Below are 23,710 nucleotides of genomic sequence, written 5' to 3'. Positions count from 1 at the left end.
TGTCTATGTTAACCACTATTATGGTGCATTTCAAAGAGAATTTATGGATCATGGTAATCCCTCCTACATGCTTAATGGGGAAATCCTGTCTAAGGATACCATAGTCAGAGGGAAGTGCTTGTAATATCTCGGGGGCAGAGTCCCCATTCAGCCATGTTTCCATTAGAATCATGGCGTCAGGTTGATCATAGACAATCATAGATCTGAAGCTTATGCTTAATGAGTACTCTACAGTTATTAAGTAAAAACTTCTAATCTATCATGGGACCTACCTTCAACAAGATTGATTTGAATAGGCACTGTGTACAGCAGAGTTGGTCTGACTAAGCAGGTAAGGTATGGTGGTATGATTCCAGAGTCGGAGGTGCTAATCCTTTTAACCTTAAAGGGTGACCGTTTATGAAAATGGGCACTGGTTTTGTGCCCTGGCCGGACGCAGACAGGTTTACCTTTGGCACACCTTTAGCGCACCAGTGGCACGCCAGCTGTGTGCATTAGCTGCGCGCCTGCGCCACCGGCATTGAAAAGAAGCCTGCCTCCCTGTGCGTTGCCAGAGCAGGCCAATCCGAGGCAGTGGTGCATGGAGCGAAATGACCCGTCGCACCTTGCACTCAGTGTAGATGAATTAGGGGCCAGGTAGAGAACGTGATGCAATGGTAAGTAAGGGGGGGTGGAGCCAGGCAACGCCGGCACGAAGGCACTACACCGGGGTGCTACAAGTAAAGCAAAAGTAAAACCCAACAAATGAGAAAGGTCTACTGAGGGAGCAAGGCAACTCCCAGCAATAAGTGCTTACAAGGAAATCAAAAGTCTCCTAAAAACAGTGCAAGATAGTGCAGTTAAAACAACACACAACACTACAGCTCACGTGGAGACACACTCAGAAAGAACGAGAGTGCCCTGTCAGAGGTTCTCATCCCCTGAATAAACATACTTAGATGTCAGTGACCTAGAGAGAGTGATAAATCTAACTGAACCCCCCTTGAACTGAATATTATGTTACTACATTTTGAATTTGCTTTACCATTTAATAGACTTACCGGAGCTGCTTGCATACCTGTGGGGGTATTTCCAAACCTGCGCCTGCTCCGTTTTTTCCTCCGTTGGACCTGCTGCCTCACCCTTACCCTTGCTCACCTCCCGCCGCCGCATCTTATCAGACTTGTGCAGCCGCTGTGTGGGGGAGAGCCTGGACTGGTGGGGACTACAGTTCCCAGCTCTCATTGCGGCCGGAAGCCCCCTACCGCGAAAGAGCGCCAGGAGGCGCATAAATTACAGCCTCTCTGCCTGCGTCGCGGGAGCGCGCTGGAGCGTCCCGGGAAAAGCCCGGGACAAGGGCGGGACAAGGGCGGGGCAGTCTGTGGCAGTCCGGGGCCGGCCGAGGCTGGGCAGGGCCACCTCCCTTACCGTTCACCTCTACACCCTTTGATGGAACAAACAGGACCTGTATGGACAATATAACGTTGCCCTATATAGTAGAGGACTAAGTGGTAAGCTTGCTGCCTATTGCGTTGTTAATGTGAATATTTGTTGCATTTATCCATTGGTCACTTGGTCATTTGCGAACAATGGGGAAGAAGAGAGAACAGCCAATTCCTGCGGGTGCTTGTAACACCATAGACAACTATTTCGTTAAGGCAGTGAGTGCTTTGGACAAAGAAATTGACCGCACTGAAAGGCGTCTCTCATTGGGGCTAAGTTCGCTTCCAGGGGAACAAACAGAGTTAAGCCCACATCTGCCAGTAGCCTCTGTGGCTTCTTTCAGTTCTAATCAAGAAGCAGATGTGGTTAGAATAGACGAAGATAGCTCAAGTATTTCTGGAACCCCTGACTTATCACTAGTAGCTGCTCCTGTAACCCCCGTTAATATAACTATGCCTGCTGGTATACAGAAATCTAAGAGACAAAAAAAGGGGGGCAGAAAATCACAAATGAAATCACGGCTAATAACAACTTACCACAAGGAAATATGGTTATAACAAGGTCCAATTTAACTACTCAAGTACCCTTAAATATTATTGACATGGAAGCCATTTACCATAAATTAATTGAGCTAATGAAACCGATGCATGTCAAAATTGATAACATGGCCAGGGAAATACATAAACACAATAATAAAATGGAGAAATATAGCATCGCAATTCACGCTGAAGTACCCAAGAAAGGAAATACATTAGCCAAAGAGGGTCAGAACAACACGATCGTACCTAGACATGCCACAGCTCAGAAAACTGCACACATGGATAGATCTACAAATAACCTGGCTAGTGGCGGCCCGAGAGACATAAGTGCCCTGGACTAATTAACACAGTCACTGTTCCGGTAAAATTACCTTCCAATGGCCCTACTACTATTACAGGGCATACAGGGTCAGCAGAAAAAACTAAGAAAGGGAGCTCAGAACTTATTAATATGAGCAGGGCAGTGCCTGTGAAAAAAATTATAATGTAATTCCTGCTGTGATAAATTTACCTTCCTGAATGTAGTGCTTATGTAGCTATTCTTGCTAATGTCCCAAAGCTAAAGCCTACCCAACCCGAGAATCAAGAAACACTTAAAAATAAAACACTGCATTGGCTTTCCAGAAATTGTGGCTTTCCTATGCACGGGGCAAATCAGATAATCATGACTCAGAGAGTAGGTTGGTTGGGTCCCAGTAAAAAGGAAATCGATGGTGACTGTATCATTATTAATTTCAGGACATCAGACTGGGCCAGGGACTCAATCTTAAATGCACCTCCGCCTTCTAACTGGGAATACAATACAACTCTACTCCCGTTAGATTATTTTGATAGGGGCCAGTCAGGTAATCAACCCAAAGCGCAAATGATTGATCGTCCCAGAGCTAACCATTACATTACAGCTCATAATTTTGCTCCTTTACCTAAACTTTGGGACAGCTTTTCAATTCCTACCTACAATAGATTTCATGCATTTGATTCAATTGATGAGATTGATTGACTCAGGGACCAACTTACACCTTCGCATGCAGATGATGTAACAGCCGATAGCAGGGGTAAGGCTTCTCAGGGATGCACAGTTGACTCTAGGGAGACACCACCTAGATCCGAAACTGATTTAGAAGTGGTTTGTTCGAAGAGCGCAGGCAGTCATATGAAAGAGGGGTTAGCAAGAGATGGTATGCACACGGCTGTAACTATAGCCCAATGTAACATCTCTTCTGCTATACATACCAGCTTAACTGATGGTCTAGCAATAGAAATAGCTCAACCTCATACTACCCTACATGACATAACCAACGAAGGTCTTAACATCACCACATGGAATATAGCGGGTATTGCCGGGAAATTAACTACCCCATTCTGGAAGAGCTTTACCACACAAGGGTATGATATAATTTGTCTTCAGGAGACATGGCATAGAGAACAAATCCATGTCGAGGGCTACATATCCTATTGTGTAGATGCAGCAATTCCTGCAGCAGGCAGGGCGAAAGGTGGGCTTTTGACTTTGGTGTCAACTATGCTAACTGAGTTTAAATTTGGGAGTTGAACTGAGGTTGCCCCGTATGCTCAGTTATTGCGTATGGAGCACGATAAAGGCAGGGACCTGGTTATAATTAATTTTTACAACAATATCTTCGGTGTTAACAGGGGATTGATAATCCAAGACATAGGGAGGGCAATAGAGGGAATTCTAGCACAATCCAGAGACCCACCGGTCATCCTCTGGGCAGGAGATTTCAACATACAAGCCTGTAGACATGCACAAAAGGGGATCTGTGGTCACCTGGGTGAGCAGGATAGTAGAGACAGCGCTCCATACAATCACTTCCCTCATACCAACTATGGAAATGCATTGAACAACTTAGTTGCCAAGTTGGATTTGGAGTTGCTGGACTGCACAAAAAATAGTGACAACTGAGAGTGTCCATCATTTAAAGGAAGGGATGCCCATTCCAATATTGACCACATTCTTGTGTCCTGTGGTTCAGCTTACTCCAATTTATGGGTAGTTGAGCAGACTGTGAGTGATCACAATAGCATTTCACTGACACTGTATGGTTGGTGGCGTAAAACCTATACTCATGGGAGACTCATTCAATGGATTATAGCCGAAAGACCGAATGGCATGAGAATAAAATGGGTCAGTATTAACCCCGACCAACTTTTGGTGGGTGTTCACTTTAAATGTAGTACAGAAATAAGCTACTGTCTGGGTAACGAGGTGACCCCTGGTAATTTACTTACCAATTTCTATAAAATAAATATGTTAATTGAGGATTTACTGACTGCTAGGAGCCAGAAGATGAGGAGAATTCAGGCGGTCTGGTTTGACAAAAATTGTGCCCAGGCACTAACTAAATTAAAACTGGCTCTAGATGTCAAGCCAAGAGATATAGCAAAAATCTGGGAGGAGCGCCATAACTATAAGGTCTCGTTGGCAACGCGGAAAAAAGAATTACAAAACAAGGCTTGGTCTAATCTGGATATGGCGGCGGCCACAAAAAATAATACGTTATTCAGGGAGACTATCAATTGTCCATTCTTAAAGAATGAAAATATCCCAGAAACAACCTCCCATGTAAGTTGTAGCGCCTGGATAGCTCATTTTTCTAGGATTTTTAACTCAGATGGGTGGATTTTAGATATAATTACGGAAAACAAATCGAAATGGCAGATAAAGCAGACATCTATCAGTTTGACTGAGGTATGTGAGGGACTAAGAAAGAGCAAGGGCGGTAAAGCCCCGGGCCCTGATGGGGTACCAGTGGACCTCTATAAGCACAAGATGAATTTATGGGCACCCATACTGACACGCCTATTTAATGCTGCTAATGAAGACATGCTGCCACCGAAATGGGGTCACTCGATCATTGTTCCCCTCTTTAAGAAGGGTTCAAGGTCAGAGGCATGCAATTATCGTCCCATCTCCCTCCTGGACTCATCAATTAAGGTTCTAAGTAGAGTTCTCTTAGAGAGATTAGAAACCTGGGCTGAGGAAAACTCAATTTTATCACCAGTGCAGTACGGGTTCAGAAGGGGGATGGGAACGATGGAGCAGTGTGTAAATCTCGAGCTTATCATTAGTAAATACACAAAAGCCAAAGAATGTAATTTATTTTTATGTTTCGTTGATTTAAGTTCTGCATTTGATTTGGTTGAACATTCTTTTTTATGGCCGGTTTTATTAGAAATGGGAGCACCGACAGAGATTATCCATTTCCTGGCAAGACTCTATGAAAATGTGTCCAGCAAAGTCCGATTTGGTACTGCTGGTGAATGTACCCCCTTTTTTTAAGATCAATAGAGGCATTCGGCAAGGATGTGTTTTAGCACCCCTTTTATTTTCTTTATTAATAAATCATACTGACCAAATTCTTAGATCAACCCCAGCGGATGCCCCTATTATTAATGGTAACCCCATCCCAATACTTTTGTACGCGGATGACGCGGTCCTCCTGTCACGCACGCAAAATGGTCTCCAAAGCCTTATTAACAAATTCCAGACTTTTTCTTTTTTTTTTTCCTTTTTTTTTTATTTTTATTTTTATTTTTTTTTTATCCTCATTTGTGCGCAAAGCTCCAATTTATCAAAACCGAGAGAAAAAATCCACCACAGAGCGAAAAAGGTCATGTGTTGTGCCAACTCAGCCATATAGCTGGTGAGGGATTTGTCTATCGAGGGGTACGGCCGGTTCCCTTTTGGCACTAAATACAGCGACCAGTCTTAGACCCGCTTGGGATGTTACCTCAGTTGATAGTGCCCGAGTCATCGAGACCGCCTTGAAATGTAGACATTAGTCTTGACAGCCAAGGTAGGCAATGCTCACATTAATCATCGGACCTGGGGGAAAAAAAAAAAAAAAAAAAAAAAAAAAACCCCAGGTAAAGGACACAACTAACCAAGCATTGCCCAGTATGCTCTAGTGTTTGGGTTTCCTACCCTGGCTAAATCAAGTTTAGAAATTTGGAGGAGGGATGTTCGCCATTCATGCACTGTAGGTGGTAGCGCATCTTTCCAGTGCCTGCATATCTCCCTACGTGCTGCAAGGATAGAGTAAAATATTAATCTTGTTGATGCATCATGAGTTTTATTTCTTAAACCAAAAATCACAAGCTCGAGGTCTATTGTGATGTTTTCGCCCACAGAATGCGACAACTTGTTTTTAATGGCTTCCCAATATTCTGATAAACTTGGACATTCCAAGAACATATGTGTATCGGTGGCAGCAGCTAGCCCACATCTAGGACATGAAACTGGGCCAGTTAATGAGAATTTTGTTAACCTATGGGGGGAATAATATGCCCTATGCAAAGTAAAAAGGTGGTTCCGACGAAGCCACGATGGTTTAACTAAGTCCCAAAGCAATGAGCAGGAAGCACTCCAGAGCTCTTCCACTTCGAGCCCCGGCATTAGTTCTGCCCATAAGTTTGTTGGTAGTTGAAAACTGACATCTATTTCATCTAATATTTTGTTATACCATCGGGAAATTTCTTTTTTCGCCACTGAGTTGTCTAGTAAGGAAGTTATCAAGTCACTGTTGCCACCTATAGGCTGCTTGCTACGTCTCATAGACTGACCATAATATGTCTGAGCCCAGCTAGAAATCTGAATATATTTAAATCTTGACAACTCAGGGCCGACTTTGTTAATAAGATAGTCCCATGGAAGTAAAGCCCCATCCATGAACAAATCGTCCCAACCGTCAATACCAGCTTCTAGTAAAGGTTTATTAAGGGCGTCTGTTGTCCATAGGGGGGGGGGGAAGGTAAGTTCCATATCGGTGCCCTAGCTGAGTAGTAGCCAATCTTTATCGCTTGTCTTATTTTGTACCAAGTAGATACACAACCTTTTAGAATTTTCAATTTGATTTTTTTAAAGAATTTGGGGTCGCTGAACTTAAACAAGAAACCGGAATGATTAACTCCCTCACTGAGCAATAAGGTAGAAAAAAGAGGGCCCATCCCAGTAGATAACGGAGTTTTGAGCAACATACGCATGTGCGATAGTTGAAAGGCCCATGCGTATATTTGAAGGTCTGGTCCAGCTAGGCCCCCCTTCTCTCTCCGTCGTCTAATTTTTTTCCACGAAATTCTGGCACTTTTGTTATTCCAAATAAAACTAGTAATAGCACTCTGTAGTTTAGAAATTAATTTTGAATCAAAATAAAGTGGAATTGAATTAAATAAAAAAGACACTTTCGGTAGGATACTCATCTTAACCAGATTAAGCTTTCCCAGAACAGAAAGCGGGAGATGAGACCAATCTCTCATGAGTTTCCTGCACTCTGCACCGACTTTGTTGAAATTGAGAGAGGCGATTGCATTGATATCCTCAACTATATTCACCCCTAAATATCGAATTTGACTTTTAGATGTCCCATTATTGTTAGTTCTGTTGCAGTTCCAAGACATTGATTCTGTCTTAAGAGCATTGATCTCATACCCTGAAACTTTCCCAAATGTATGAGCCTGTTCAATTATTTCTGGGTACGCCTCTTCGTAATCTGTGGAAAAAATCATAATATCGTCCGCATAAAGTGCCACCTTCTTATCCCAGCCACCAAAAATAAAAGGTTTAATGAGTGTATTATCCCTTAGGATCTGAGCGAATGGCTCTATATATATGTCAAAAAGAAGGGGGGACAGGGGGCAACCCTGTCTAGTTCCTCTCTTGATCTTAAAAGGTTCTGTCAGGCCTCCGTTAATTAGTAGGGAAGCAGAAGGGTTACGATACAGAAGCTAACCTGTCCTCCGAAATCCATCTCCTATACCAAAGCTCTTCAAGGCCTCCGATAGGTACAACCAATTCACCCTATCGAAGGCCTTCGTAGCATCTAGAGTGAGAACAACCAGTGGAATTTCCTCCTTTAGAGCAATATCGATTGGACCAATCAGTTCGTATGTAAGCTCACAGAGTTGTCTCCCTTTTATAAAGCCCTTTTGGTTCGGAGCAATTATATCCGGAGCTACCTGCCCCAGTCGGTTTGCTAAAATTGATGTAAAAATTTTATAGTCTGCATTTAGTATAGAGATGGGCCTATATGAGCCACAGTCTGAGGCGGTTTTACCAGGTTTCAAAATTAGGGTTATAACGGCACTGTTCCATGATTCCGGTGGTGTTTTGCCCTCTCTAAGAATTTGGTTAAACAAAGTGACTAGCACTGGTGAGAGTTCCGAGATAAGTTTTTTATAAATCTCGCTAGGCATACCATCTGTACCAACCGCCTTTCCGTTTTTTGATTTCTTTATAGCCTCCTCCACCTCCGCTATAGTAATTTCCCCTTCTAAATAGCGAGACTGTTCTACTGTTAGGGAGGGAAGAGGTATGCCCCCCAGCCAATTAATTACGTCACCACGATTCGGCTTGAGATCATCTTGATATATAGTTTCGAAGAACTCTCTAAAAACTGCTCTGATTTCCTCATCTCTGGAGAAAGTACCTTCCGCTGAAATAACTGAACAGATATTATTTCGAGTCCGGTCAGATTTTGCTTTCCAGGCTAGTAATTTACCTGCCCCCTCTCCATATTGAAAATGGGCAAGCTTACTTGCTTCCCATCTCTGCATGACCCGCTTCTCCAAAACTGCTGACAATAAAAGTTTCAGCCTACTCAATTCTGCTTGTTTAAGATCAAAGGTTGGATTTTCTATGGGATCAGTGTTATCCATATCATTTTGTACTCTCGAAATGTCTCTCTCAATAGAGGCAACTTCTTCTATGTATTGTCTACTGCGGAAGGCTACTTTATTTTTAATAAGGCCTCTTAAAGTACACTTGTACGCGTCCCAAGTAATCCCTATTGGAACAGAATCTTTATTAGTGTTAAAAAAATGCTTTGTCTCTGATTGTAAAAATTCAATATCCTCTGTTGAGGAGAGAAGAGATCTATCAAAGGACCATGTTTTAGTGGGTGATGTTGTGGCTAATTTTAGTACTAATTCAATTGCAGAGTGGTCAGAAAGATGTATTGGGGTGTATTGTGTTGAGATAGTATTTTCAGCAAAAGCTCTACTTATGAGGATGAAATCAATTCTAGACCTGTGTCTATATTTATGATTTCTGAACGAAAATTCTTGCCTTTGACCCTCTTTAAACCGCCAAATATCTAAATAGTCATATTGACGCATCAAACCTAACAGGCAGTTTCTAGATTTAGAAGTTGTTTTCTGCCTGCTGTTGGGGGTTTTATCTAAAAGCGGATTCAGAGTAATATTAAAGTCCCCTGCTATTATCACTGGGTCTGGGAAACTAAGCAAGTTGTTAAATAAAGTTTCCAGTGTTGAGGGATCATCTATGTTAGGACCATAGTATCCCACGAGTGTTAACTTTGTGTCCCCCAATTCTATTGCCGCAATAACCCATCTACCTCCGGTATCTACTTTCTGCTGCTTAACTTTGAATATGACAGATTTTCTAAAAAATATCGAGACCCCCCGTGTGTTAGAGCCTTGTGTTGTCGAGATTGATGATTCTATCCATCTGTTCCTACGGACCAAGTCTAGTATTTCACTCTCTACTAAATGAGTCTCCTGGAGGATAATAATTCCCGCATCAGTGTCCCGGAGGTACTGCATGATTTTACTAGCTCGTGGTTTGGTGCGGAGGCCATTGACATTCCAGGACAAAATTTTTATTTTACTCATTAGATTGTACAGTTATGACGTTTATTAGGTGTGGCTGTGACAGGAAGATGATAGGAGATTCAAACAAATTGTTGCTTTGTGTCTTAAGATGAGAAAAAAACATTGTGTTGAAGAAAAAGCTATTTGCATATAAGGACTGGAGCTCTTTACTAAAAGTGTGATTTTGCCCCCTTACCCCCCCGTGCCCACCCCGACTCCCACCCTGGGAAAACCCCGTACTCACCACCCGGAAAACTTCCGGAAGTAAGTGCTCCTAGCTCTTCCCCGTCTCATCACCTCATGCCCATATTATTTAAAAGTGACTCGTTGGACGTGGCTGTGTAAAACGTACATTTTGTGTTCATTATTATTATTTTTTTTTTTTTTATTTGTCACACTTTCCACCCATTTTTTTTTTTTTTTTATTTACGCATTTTTTTTTTCCCTTGGTCATTCCCCTTATCCCTTCCTTCCTTCCCTTTCTTCCTGTTTATTTTTTTTTATTAATACTCCTTGTATTGTATTCCTTGTATTTATTTATTTATTTATTTTTTTTTAATTTTTTTTATATCTTTCATTTCTGATTTTTTTTTTTTTTTTTTTTTTCCCATTTGACTTTCGACCTGTGGCCGTTTCAATATTCTTTTCCATTTCTTTGCCACCTCTAGGTCTAAGTTTAAGGGTTAAGGGTTAATGGCAGTACTTCTTTTCTTCAATTATGAATCTATTGTCACTCTCCTTGTTTCTTATTGCCAAAGGCTAACAAGAGTTCGTCTGCAGCTTGCACTGATCTGATATAGTGCATTTTATTGTCCAACATGACTTTAAGAGATGCAGGGAACCCCATTTGTACAGTGGCACCAAATTTTCGAAAAGCGTCCATTCTTTTACCAAGTTCCCATTGTTTGTCCAGAGTGAAGTGGGACAGGTCTGAACGGATCTGGAAGTTGTAGCCTTTATATGTTTGTGACTTAAGTTTAAGAGCCTGGTTCAAGATATGTTCTTTAAGTGTATAAGTGTGAAAGTTTACGAGAATTTTTCTAGGTTTAGACCGTTGGATATTGCCCCTGAAAGGATCCCGGTGTATACGTTGAATATCCACTGCTAGCTCCTCAATGGATTGGGTTAAATTTAAGGTTTCTTTCAAAAGAGTGATTACGTAACTCTTGATGTCTGCACCTTCAGACCCCTCCGGAATATTCAAAATGCGTATGTTACTCCGCCTTGCATTATTTTCTAAAACCTCCATTCTTTCTGAGATGGCCTGGTTTTCTTTCCTTAGTTTAACTATGTCCTCTGTGGTGCCCTCAGCTCTCATTGATATTTGCCCCACTGTCTCTTCTAGGGCTTGTGTTCTTAGGTTCAAGTTACCTAATTCCAGACTTTTATAACTAGTAGGAAATTGTTAATTAATAAAGGTAAAACATTTGTAATGTCATGTGGGAAGAAAACCAGACAAAATAGGACCTTTTATCTAGATGGGGAGAAATTAGAAACTGTTAAAAAGTTCTGTTACCTTGCCGTTACATTCTCTGGAGATGGAAGGTGGGCCAATGAACGGGAGAGCGTACGTTTTAAAATGGTCAGGAACACTAATAGTGTTTTTAGATTTGCTGCTAAATTAGGGGGCCGCAGAATCAAGGAGATGGTGTCAATCTACAATTCAAGGGGTCTGTCATCAGCCCTATACGGAGCAGGTGTATGGGGTTACCATACTCACAGTGGCAAGCTAATTCAGAATGAGGAAAACTTATTTCTGAAACGCATGCTCTGTGCCCCGGCTTCAGCCTCTACTGAGATAATTCATAGGGAAGTGGGCCTAAATTATGTCAAGGATTTAATCGCCCTGCGCCCGCTAGCCTTATGGCGATCAATATGGTCAAACATTTAAACCAAATTTACCCAGGACGTGATAAATGACTGTTTAAAGCTTGACTATTGTTCACGTATACCATGGCTTAAACACATCCAATATTGGTATAAAATATTTTATGAATTTGACCCTTTTCATGAGCTGGAACTGGGTGCCTTTATATCTAAAAAAAAAAAGCTTAAAGAATCCTTTTTAAAACATAAAAAGAACGCCAGGATCACCGAATGCACGAAACAAAGCACTTTTTCTCTCTATCAGGAGTATAGAGTAAGCGAAGGCTTCCAATCGTATCTAACAGTAGTCACAAGAAGCTCCCATCGTTTTGTATTAACTCGCTTATGCTTGGGCATCGTGCACCACCTTGTGGCATTCCCTTTGATTAAGCAGCACAGCACCTCCCCATGCCCTTGTGATGGTACTTCTAAGCAGAGTAGTTGTCATTTTATGCTGTTTTGTAAATTTTATACTTCTTTTAGGAAATTTTATTTAAAACCCACCTTTTTAAAACATGAGGTACGATGCACTAAGTTAGCTATGCAGACAATGTTTAACCTAGAGAGCCCAGATGTATGTTTTTATGTAGCCACATATATTTTAAAATGCATATTTGCACGGAAATCGATTATTGTATGAATATGTAGTACAAATAGTTCTTATGCTACTGTAAGTGGGAAAGATGACAACTCTTTCTGGCCCTACTATGTGTTCAAAGGTAATTAACAATGGTACACTAGTGACATTGTGAATCCTAAATCCGTGTCCTAAACCTTTATGCACTTTATTATTGCAAGGTTTTGCACATGTATCGATAGATGAAAATTGCACTTCATTATTGCGACTTTTGCACATACGTTTTTAGAAATTGCACATGATGTATTATCTTTATTGACCAATCATGTTCTACCTTTACTGATTGTTAGCATATGTCACTTTATTGCGAAATTTGCAAATGCATTATAAAGGTAATTTGTACTCTACTATGTGTATTTTTGCTCAAGAAGGAGCACTATTCGTCTGTTTTTGGCATCTGATGATTTAGGATTTGATGTTGACTTTTAGTACATGTAATGTCAATGTTTTATGTCTTGTTATTTTTGCTGCTATATGGTTATATATATATATATATATATATATATATATATATATATATATATAACCATATAGCTGCTATATGGTTATATATATATATATATATATATATATATATATATATATATATATATTCACTGAAAAAAACCATAGGTTTCACACCAGTTATAGTTAGGAATTAGCATTTAAAAAACCTATTAAATTCACTGAAAAAACCATAGGTTTCACACCAGTTATAGTTAGCTGGAAATTTTACTGATATAAAACCATTGAAATTCCCACGTTATAGTTAGTCGGACTCACTATAACTTGCGCGTGCAATGCACTGCTGATGACATCACATATTACATCACTCATGACATGGTCAGTGACATCACTCATGACACCATCCTTGTGACATAGTGACAGACCTCCTTTCACTATAATGTAACCCTTGAGACACATATTCAAAAATAGAAACTGAAATTTTTTAAAAAATGGAGATACCTATATCAGTTACAACAAGCAATTCAGTAATTCCACTATCTATATACACATCCACTCATTCACCAACAGTTCTATATAGTCACTCATACATATACTCACTCATCATATGAAGTGATACACCTATACATCCTGTTACACACCGACATTCATCCAAAAGTTACTCACACACATATTCACACGTGCAAATAAACTATTGGACATCCATTTATTTGAATATAGAGTTATACACACACTTCCACCTTACTTCTATTGAAAATTACACATATTTATTCTCTTAAACAATCACTTATAGAAACACATACTTATTTAAAAAGGAAATCTTACAATCTCTTACTCTCACATATACTCACTTATATACATCAATATTCATATATACTAGATTAAAACATATGTAGTTACTGATAAAGACACTAGTGAGACAGTCATTCACTCACTAACAAACACATATAGACACTCATCCACCCATACAGTCCTGTACATATGCTGTCTTCAAAACACATACAAACAAAGAGTCAGTCACTCATGCATCTATGTGCTAAGTAATACCCCCACCAAACCATATAGACACTCATACTGATACTAATAATAATATCAAATAACCCATATACATACGCATGTTGCTACTTATCAACACATGTAGCCACTTATACACAAAGTGAAACACTAATATATGTATTTAAATTTTTAAACATAACTCACTAATATTTATTTTTCAGAAAGACACATATTCACTGGATGGTGTCATCAGTGATGTCATGAGTGATGTCACTGACCATGTCATGAGTGATGTAATATGTGATGTCATCAGCAGTGCATTGCACGCGCAAGTTATAGTGAGTCCGACTAACTATAACGTGGGAATTTCAATGGTTTTATATCAGTAAAATTTCCAGCTAACTATAACTGGTGTGAAACCTATGGTTTTTTCAGTGAATTTAATAGGTTTTTTAAATGCTAATTCCTAACTATAACTGGTGTGAAACCTATGGTTTTTTTCAGTGAATTTCAAAGGTTTTTTTAATGCTAATTCCTAACTATAAGTTGCACTTTATAAATAAGACTGTTAGCACTCTAGTTGTTCTTTTTAACACTCTGGTACATTCTGTCATTGGGCTACAGTTGGGCTACATCTAGTTGAATTTTGGGCTACATTTACAATTTTTGATCTCTGGTGGCCATCTTTGGGCTACATTGGGCTACTTTGGGCTACATTTGGGCTACATTTTGGCTCTAACATATATTAAGCCCAATGTAGCACAATACATATTTTTATAAAGTTAATTTTTTTACAAACCACTTCAGAATAGGACAACCTGTCCCTACAATTTTCCCATTTTTTTTTTTTTAATTTTTGGGGGGAGCGCTCCCAGAGCGCGCCCCGGAGTGCGCCCCGAAAAGCGTATTTCTGAAAAGCGCCCCCGGGCGCGCTCCGAGGAGCGTCTCGTGAGCGCCAATATCGCAAACGAAAACATGATTGTGACGTTCGCGTAGCCGCGACCGCGTGATACGCACGGCGTAAGCGCACCCGGAAGTACTCGCGCGAATACGATCGTGCAACGTAGGCGTCTGACACGCTTACGCGGCGCGCCTCTGGCCGCGCCCCGCGGCGCGTCGCGTAAGCGCGTCGGGTCATGTGACCAGAAAATAACACTTTTCATTGGTTCATAACAGTTTTGGTTTCATAATGATGAAGCCCATGGTCATGTGACCTGTATATAACACTTTTCATTGGTTCAATAATTATTTTTTTCTAAATTTAGAGAAACCCACCCATTTCTCTCACTATTGATTTTCACTTGGAGAGAGCAAGAGGTGTTTTGTGAATTCTCTACTCATTAATTTTCCTGATCTACAGCAATGGCTGCAAGGGAGTCCTCCAGCAGTGATTCAGATGGATTTGTGCAAGAGGACCCTCCTCACCAGAAAACAAAGAACCACTTCATCTGGAAATTTTATGACATCCCTGAAGGACAAAAAAAAGTTAATGCAAGTAAAGTAACTTGTAAAATATGTGGAAGTATTTTATCCAGAGGCAATCCTCTAAAAAAATACAGCTTTGGAAATGCCAATTTAATTAGGCATGTCAAAAGAAGACACCCCAACAATTACTCCAGGGAGAGTGTCAGGGAGCTGGCAGAGAAGGCACGAAGAGATGGCAGCAGCACCTCCACTGGTGGAGCAACACCTTCAGGTTCAGCACGTGCAAGAATGGTCCCTAACATCCAGCCGGTATTTGCAGGAATAAAATGTTTATGCACAAACTGTGACGAACTACTCTGTTACGGGGAGCAGAGCGTTGAACTCATTGCAATAAAGAAACAGGAACACCAATGCTCTCCCCGTCCCTAAATTTTCTCATTTTTTTTGCTCCTGTTGAGCATTTTCTGAATCCCTGTTTTTGTTTTTCCCCTGAAAAAAAACCAAAAAAAATATAAAATCGTTTCAAAAAGTATAAAAAAAATATAAAATAACAAAAACAAAAAAAAAGTTCTTTTCAGAACTACCTCCAATTTATAAAAAAATGCTATTTTTTTTTTTTTAAAAAGTGCCATTCTTTTTCTCAATCGTACGCTCACCGGTGCGCGTACCAGGCGCTCCCTCGGCGCAAATTTTAAAAAAAAATTTGGGGGGCCCTGTACGGCTTTTTTATGACCCCCACATCAAACCTAGGGGGTCAGGGGGGGTGTACCCTGCCCCCTTTTGCTCATTTCCCCCTTTGATTTTTACCACCTCAATCCTACCGAGGTACAAGATGGCGGCCGCTGCGGACTGTTTCGAATGTTTACAGACACCCGAGAGCCAATCAGCTTTCCATGCGCACCTCGCGTGTCGCGCCTGGAGCGCACTCCGGTGCGCGCACCTGTGCGCTGCTATAGATATATATATTTTTTTGAACCTTAATTACTCAAAATCCACTGGAGCACATATCTTGAGACATAGCAAAGGCACATCGGGCTACCAGTCCCTACAATTTTGCCAAATTTGGTGGAAATACATTCAGCCGTTCGGGCTAAAAGTGAAATCGACCGCCCTATGGAAATTAACATGGGGAAAACGCGTTTTGGGACCCCCCTTTTATCTCGGCCCCCGCTTGACGAATCCCCCCCAAACTTTCAGGGAAGGACCGGACCGCCATGAGACCATTTTCCTGAAAATTTCAGGCAGATTCGTCAACCGGCGCCAAAGTTATTCAAAATAGAATGTTGAGATTTAACATTGAAAATTATCCTAACTATAACTACCTACTGGCGACCGCCAGTAGGTAATATATATATATATATATATATATATATATATATATATATATATATATATATATATATATATATATATATATATATATATATATACCGAATAAAGCATTTTGAATTTTAACTTAATAGACTGAGACACTCCAATCTTGATGTGATTATTAGTGCATTTAAATACACTTTGTAGGAGAAGAAAGAAGAGTACCTAGTCCCAAGTCTGCTGAAGAAGCACACGGTTGTAATTTAGAAGAAAATGGAATAGGACTAAGAAAGACTCCTTAATACCTTGTAAATAAAATAATTGCTTTTTCTTGCATGAACTTTCTTTTGAGATTTGCACAGGTGGAGACCGACAGAAAAGGCTCTGCTGCTGATACATTCCACCCCAAAGAAATGGTATGGTACATGCTATTTAGGTGTAGTCTTTCCAAAGATTTATCATGTGGAACATTTCGAAGATCCTGTGTGGATACAGACCTCCAGAACCTAACGAGAAGTTAATGAAATTCTAGGAGATATTTTCAGTGCAATGATCCGATTTGTAGGGGTGATACTGAATGATATGAAGATTAGAAAGTTGTCTACTGTAGTTGACAAGTTGTCTACTAGTCGTGCAGGAGCTCTGTTGCGTGTAGGTACTGAAATGGTAGCTATTATATCTGTGGTTTTGCAGGAAATACATGGATTAGACATCCTTCCTGCAAAAGAGGGTGAAGTCTATTGGATAATAAAGGTCCAGCAATGCTGCACCTACATCCCTGACAACAGTAAGGACTTGAGAAAATACATTAAGAACATTACTGATCTGACAAAGGATTTGAATGAGCTGGAAGTAACAGTTACTTGGTAAGCTGTTGGGAATGGATTTGCTGCTGTAGGCAAATGGTTTGGAAATATGGGAAGTCGGAGTTTGGCAGCTATCTTGAAACCTCTTTTGATAATTGACCTTTGCGTGATATTCCTAGTAGTGCTCTTTAAGGTATATAAGTGTATGAAAGCAAGACAGGGAGTGAAAGGGAGGAGAGCGTATAGAGAGTTAGAGGTGAGTGAGTGAAGATACTATGATGACATGAAGCGTCTGCAGGAGTCTAGACAAAAAATTATGAAAACTTCAAGGTTTTAACTGGTCTATCTGATCTATATCTTAATTGTGAAGGCCTTAAGCATTTGGTCTTCAATGTTTAATCTTCAACATAAAAGGTTTGCTTGTGTTCCAATGTTCTTTCTTTTGCAGGTGCGTTCTCATGATTTCATAGTTAGTGAAAGGCATATTGTGTATTAGAGATAGTAAGGTACTGGAGGAAAACATTTGGCAAGAATGAGAGGCACCAACGACCCAAAAGAGGACTTCTATTCATGTCGTATCAGGAACAGGGAGACATCCAAGGTTGTCTTGATTTTCAAACTGTAGGATTGGAAAATCAAGTGAAATTACCAATTTCTGTAAGAAGGTGATAAACTACTGGAGATGATGACTTGGAATTATTGAATGTTCTGTGGGTTTGATTAATGTTCAAACTTCTTTAGAGCAGATACCCTTTTGGACTTAGAGTGGTACAGAACTCTCTGCTCATATTTCCACTTAGAGGTCTAGGGCCAGATATAGGAGCCCAAATACCGGTCGGTAACGGCCAAATTCGGCCGTTACAGACCGGTATTTAGGAATCGGCATGTAGGGGCATCATTTTACAGATTCTGTAAATTTACCGAATCTGTAAAATACCGATGCAGTATTTTTACCGATTCGGTAACTTCCATATGTAGGTGGGACTCTTCTGAGTCCAAAAGGCCTTTCAGATTCGGTATTTTACCACCCAATCCAATTGGGTGGTAAAATACCGAATCCATGTGACAGACAGACATCCACTATGCTGACACCTTCCTGCTTTCCCCGATTTCATTAGGTTTCCCTAGTTTTCACAACGTTTGTTTAGGGCTAGTTTGGGTGATTTTAGATGTATTCATGAATAAATGGGAGGATCGAAATCTGTGCACTGATAATCAAATCTTATTTCTTATCCTTTGTATGCTGCAACTGAATTTCTTGTATGCCTTATGCTACTAAGACTTAATTTCATTCGGCGTTTTGATTTACCCTTGGTGAATCTGTACCTTTACAATATGTTCTTGAGTTTCATTTACGTCACTTTGGACCTTAATTTGCAATAAAACTCATTTAACTGTACTTATTGATTCCTAGTCTTTAATGTGCGGCTAAATAGGATGCACTGTAAATTGAATTGTTAAATAGATGTTAACTCCCCTTTACCTCTCATGCAACTACAAGATTAATCACAAGCGAAATTGTAAGACTGGCCCAGTGCTCCATAATGGTGTAGTATGTACCTGGTGGTGCATTTTGGAGCGCAATGTTGTAAATATATAATAAAGCATGGTAGGTCACTGTCATTTGCAGACAGCACATTTTCCATTAAAATGGCTACTAAAATTGTAAAGACGTGCAAGTTTACTAAAGAACAAAGATAATGCGTGGAAACTGGGACACATCCTTTACCACACAGTCAAATCCACACAGTGCTTGCGATGTTACCATGTGTTCCTTTAGCACGCAAGTCATTACAACGACTTGCTTTAGGGAATGTGGTGTTGGACTGGTGTTGTATTTTAAGTCCAACACCTTCCCTACTGATACACAGACTGGTGTTGGAATAAGAATTTACACAATTCCAAAGTCCAGCGCTTCCCTAAAGCAATTAGTTTGGTAATAACACAGTCGTGGTGCTGACTGAATTGTTAAGCCACCCATGGTTTAGGCATGCATAATTCTGTCATACAATCATGGAAATTGTGTTTCAGCAAATATTTATAATTTGTGCATCACCAATTAAAGTGGATGGATTTGGTGTGGTCCTATTAAAATCGTTGTTTTCATCGAACTTAGGAATTACAAAAAATGTGCTTCATTTGTGCTTTCCTAACTGTTGATGTATTTTAAAAAGACATATCCAATAAACTAACAGGCATTTAAATGTTGTTGTGTATTAGAAAAACAATACATTCTTCTGCATTTCCTTTCAGACTCCTGGTCCCCAACAAGTTTGTCACATTGTTCACTTAACAAAATCCTTTCACTTTACAATCAGAGAAACAAAAGTAAAAACCAATCTCCATGCTAAAAGACTAAGCATAAATTTGTCAGGTGAAGTAGCTTGACATTTGACCCCTGTCTTTGAATGTACAGCATATTTGACAAGTTAAAAACGAAATTTCTTTATTTATCGCTCATTCGCCTTCTGATCTTCAGCATGGTTAATTTGGGGGTGCAACCGGACTCCCAACACCCTTGCTTCCATCGCCTATTGGTTGTAGTGTTTCCCCAAATTAACATTTTATATATTTTTAAGCAAATGGTGCATTTTACAACATATATTTCATACCTGTTGTTGAAAAAGACATAGGATTTACAGGCAGCTAGAGAAACTAAAGACATCTTTCAAAGCTTCAGGCAGTGCTTCCATTTAAGCCCAATAACTGACCCTATCCAGTAACCACTGGATTAACCTCTAACATTGTGATCCAGAGGAGATTGCTACCCTCTTCAAAGTGCTTCAATGCATCATCAGAGGTAGTAAGTTCTAGATGAATTGTAATACAATAATATTTTTCCTCTTTGAAGTGGTAGTTCTCCTGCTAAGTTCACATACAGTTGAAAACATTAACTTGTATATGCAAACACATGTACTGCAGTATACATTGGCTGTTTTACTGTTACTCCTGGAGCACATTATAATAAAACAAGCATTGACAAAGCCTATATATCTTGCCTATGTTAGAGCTATTGACTTTGTCAATGTCTTTTAACAGCATGGCTGCCGTTAACATGGCTAAAAGTTAGTGGTCTGGCATAAAATAGAGTGGCATAGAGGAGAGCGGAGTAGAGTGGCATGTCGCAAAGTAGTGTGGAGTGGTGTAGAGTAGAATGGCTTAAAGTAGAGTGGCATAGAGTGCAGTGACATTAAGTAGAGAGGACTACAGTGGTGTGGACTAGAGTCAAGTAGTGCAAAGTGGCGTAGAGTGGTGTGGAGTAGGGTACAGTGGTGTAGACTAGAGTAGCATAGAGTAGAGTGGCGCACATTAGAGTGGTGTAGAATGACGGAGTGGCTTAGAGAAGAGTGGCATACAGTGGAGTGGCATGGAGTAGAGTACAGTGGCATAGAGTGGAGTGGCGCAGAGTGGAGTAGAGTGGAGTGGTATAGGTGGGAGATATGTAGAGTGGTATAGAGTAGTGTAGAGTGGATTGGTGTAGAGTGGCATAAAGTAGAGTGGAGTGGCATTGAGTGGCAGAGGGCAGAGTGGCATAGAGTGGTATTGTGTAGAGTGGAGTGGGGTTGAGTAGAGTGGCATACATTGGATTCCCATACAGTGTAGTGGAGGGGCATTGAGTAGATTGGGGTGGATTGGTGTGGAGTAGAGTGAAGTAGTTTAGAGTGGTGTAAAGCAGCATGGAGTAGAGTGAAGTGGCATAGAATAGAGTGGCGTAGAGTAGAGTGGCATTGTGTGGAGTGGAGTGACGTAGAGTAGAGTGACATAGGGTGGGGTGGAGTGGCATAGAGTGGCCTGGTGTAGAGTGGCATAGAGTAAAGTGTCATACAGTATAGTGGCATAGAGTAGAGTAGGATGTAGTGGTGCAGAGTGGTGTGGAGTAGAGTGGCATAGAGAATAGTGGTGTAGAGTGACAAGGAGTAGAGTGGCTGTATTTGCACAGTATTATGCGTGTGTCATCTGTGTCAATATGTGCATGATTGTTGTTTATCTCTGTGCTCATGCAGTTTACAAAATCCAAACTTTATGGCTTTTTTCAATTTTCCTTTACTGTAAATCCCTCCTCATATTGTCTTATTATTATCTTGTTCGTTTGTAATGGTTGAAGCCTAGCCCTTCCGAAACATTGCACATCTGTTGAAGATATATTATTTCTTCAGAATGTAACCTTTAGTTTTTATTATAAAATAACCTGACATTTCTAACCATGGTGTAGAGGACAAGGAAGGAGAGAAGAAGGAAGTGCCTTATGCCCTCTCAAACAATCCCAAACTACCGGGTTTTCTACTAATCCCTGGCATATTGGGGGGCATCACAAGCCAGAAGGGAAGCTGCCATATTAAGAAATACGAACGTCATAGTTAGGAGCTGCTATAGTTAGGAGCTGCTACACGAGTACTGTGTTTTTGGGGGGGTTTGGGGTAGGGGCGAGTGAGGGATGGATGTGCACAAACAACACACAATCTCAACTGAGCTTTGCAAATTTTATGTGGCTAACTTCTTTTTCACTTTGAAGCACTAAGAATCAAGATAACATTTGTGAATGCAAACACATACAGTTGAACTAATATGGGAAAAAAGACTGTTTAAACAAACAAGTAAATAAAAAAACTCCATATTATTGTGATGCCTCTGTATTTCTCCTTGGCGTTATCCTGCAGATTACGCCATCCCATGGCCGAAGAGTTCCACTGTCCAAAATCTTGAAGCTCTGTCCAGCCACAAGCTCAAACTCAAACCTTTGCAATAGTTTCGCCATCACCACTTTAGCCTCCATCTGCAGAAAACAAGGAAGCCTTTAGAAAGTTGAAACCATGTATTTTTATGACATGACATAATGTGGTCTGTCTCAAAGTAAGTCACAAATGCCTTGCTATAGGTGGCTCTCAGAGAGACCTTGATCGTTTATTTCAGTTTCCAAGTGTCATAACTGTCTGGTGCGCATAGCAACAGTTGATAACAAAACTCCTTACCCACTGTTGCTACTGTCATAAAGGCCATTCAGGCCAGCTGACAGGGCTCTCAAATTGCAGCTGTACTTGTCTGCTGCTGTCACTGAAAGCAGAAAGTGTACCTGCAGGAGGGGAAAGAAAGGCATGGAAGGTGGTGGGGATTGGCCAGGGATGGCAGGTCCGTTCCTATTTTTTTACCATTTCGACAGGGATGCATAACAGAGGCAATGTTAGATGTTGCTCACCCATTTCTTCTCTCCACCTGTGTAGTAGTTGGAAGCAGGGGTGTAGTGTAGTTCCTATATTCCCAATAGGCTCGGCGCATTGGAATAACATATACTTTAGTTTAGACGTAGGACTGAAGTCGACGAGGTCTCTATCGTATATGTTAGACTTAATTGTGAGTTCCAGCTAGCTCAGAGGTCACTAGAAACTTTCTCGAATAAACAAGAAGGGATTAGTTTCTGACAACCATATACCATGACAACTTTGTTTCTCCAGAATGAAACGTATCCCTAGAGTCGTGGAAACAATAGAAGGCTATTTCACTCAGTCAAATGTGAATGCTTCGTTTCACCAGAGTTGCTTAGAAATAGGGCGTTTTCAATAAAAGTATTTATTGAACAGTTTTATTTCATAAGCATAAGAAATGCAATGCTACAATTCAAATGCTAGTTAAGAAGTATGAGGCATATAATACGAATAGTAATATAAAATAGTACTGTAAAAGCATGATATGGTTTCTAAGCCATAAACATAGAATACATAAAATGCATAAAATACATACAGTGATAAAATAATGGCTAAAAGTACTCAACTGGTGCTTCTAAAATACGCCTATCCCGGTGAACCTAACCTAAGTCTAGTACGAGGGAGGAGTAAGTGTGGTGTAGCTTAAGTCTAGTAATTTTCTGCCTAGAATCTGTTCCAAGAATTCTCTAAGGGTCTAATCAGCTCTGTACCTTGGTTTCAGAATGATAGAGGTCTTGTATCTCTCTCTCAGGGCTCAATCTCCTAGCAACCCGCAAGGGTAGCCTGGAAACACAGGAGCTGGATTTCTCTGCAAGAGAAAAGACAGCGTCTTCTCAGTGTGTCAGTTGGAGGGTCGGCTTCCTTCCGTACTTGCAGCAGCAGGGCGTTGGGCAAGTAGTTAGTCGATCTGCTCCTAAGCCACCGTGTGTTTGACTGGGTAAATGTAGGCATATTTATACTTTGAAGGTGCCGAGTTTGATGTAAGATTGGACATAATATCGTCACTAGTGTCTCAGTTCCCTGAAAGCTCCAGGAGTTCCTGGATAAATTAGTATTCAAGCAGGGGGAGGTACCTGACTGCTGAAGGCTGGTTTTTCCAAGAAATCGTTGTGCATTCTCTGAGTTTAGTGGAAGTAGCCATGCCGTATTTGGGCTGCACAGGCTAAGACTAAATAAGGTAATGATTCCTTATGCCTATATAAGGATTGGGTGAATTATACCTATATATGGGCATGAATCAAGAAAATTTCACTAGGATCCTAGATTCCCACATAACACCCACTCCACGATTATTAAGTACAATAATAAATGAGCACTGAACATTTCTAAAGCAAAGTGTTCACAATCTCACCACAAAATACAAAAATGCATTTGAATAGGCTTGTACACATTAAATTAGTATATACTGTATGCAAAAGTTATAGGCGTCATTTG

The 23,710-nt window shown here is 40.4% G+C and overlaps 1 protein-coding gene across 1 annotated transcript in view; it reads right to left on the bottom strand.

Annotated features, from left to right (window-relative positions):
• Positions 1–19,504: 19,504 nt before the first annotated feature.
• Positions 19,505–23,710, bottom strand: part of LOC147690169 (cholesterol 24-hydroxylase-like) — a 445,247-nt gene continuing 441,041 nt past the window's right edge. The window contains exon 15 of the mRNA XM_086937761.1: positions 19,505–21,849. Coding sequence (XP_086793887.1) covers positions 21,691–21,849 — 159 coding nt within the window. The 3' untranslated portion in view covers positions 19,505–21,690. The remainder of the gene's footprint in view (positions 21,850–23,710) is intronic.

The sequence above is a fragment of the Lissotriton vulgaris genome, chromosome 9 (genome assembly GCF_964263255.1).
Source record: "Lissotriton vulgaris chromosome 9, aLisVul1.2, whole genome shotgun sequence".
Taxonomy (NCBI): Eukaryota; Metazoa; Chordata; class Amphibia; order Caudata; family Salamandridae; genus Lissotriton; species Lissotriton vulgaris.
This window is presented reverse-complemented; position numbering and strand designations above follow the sequence as displayed.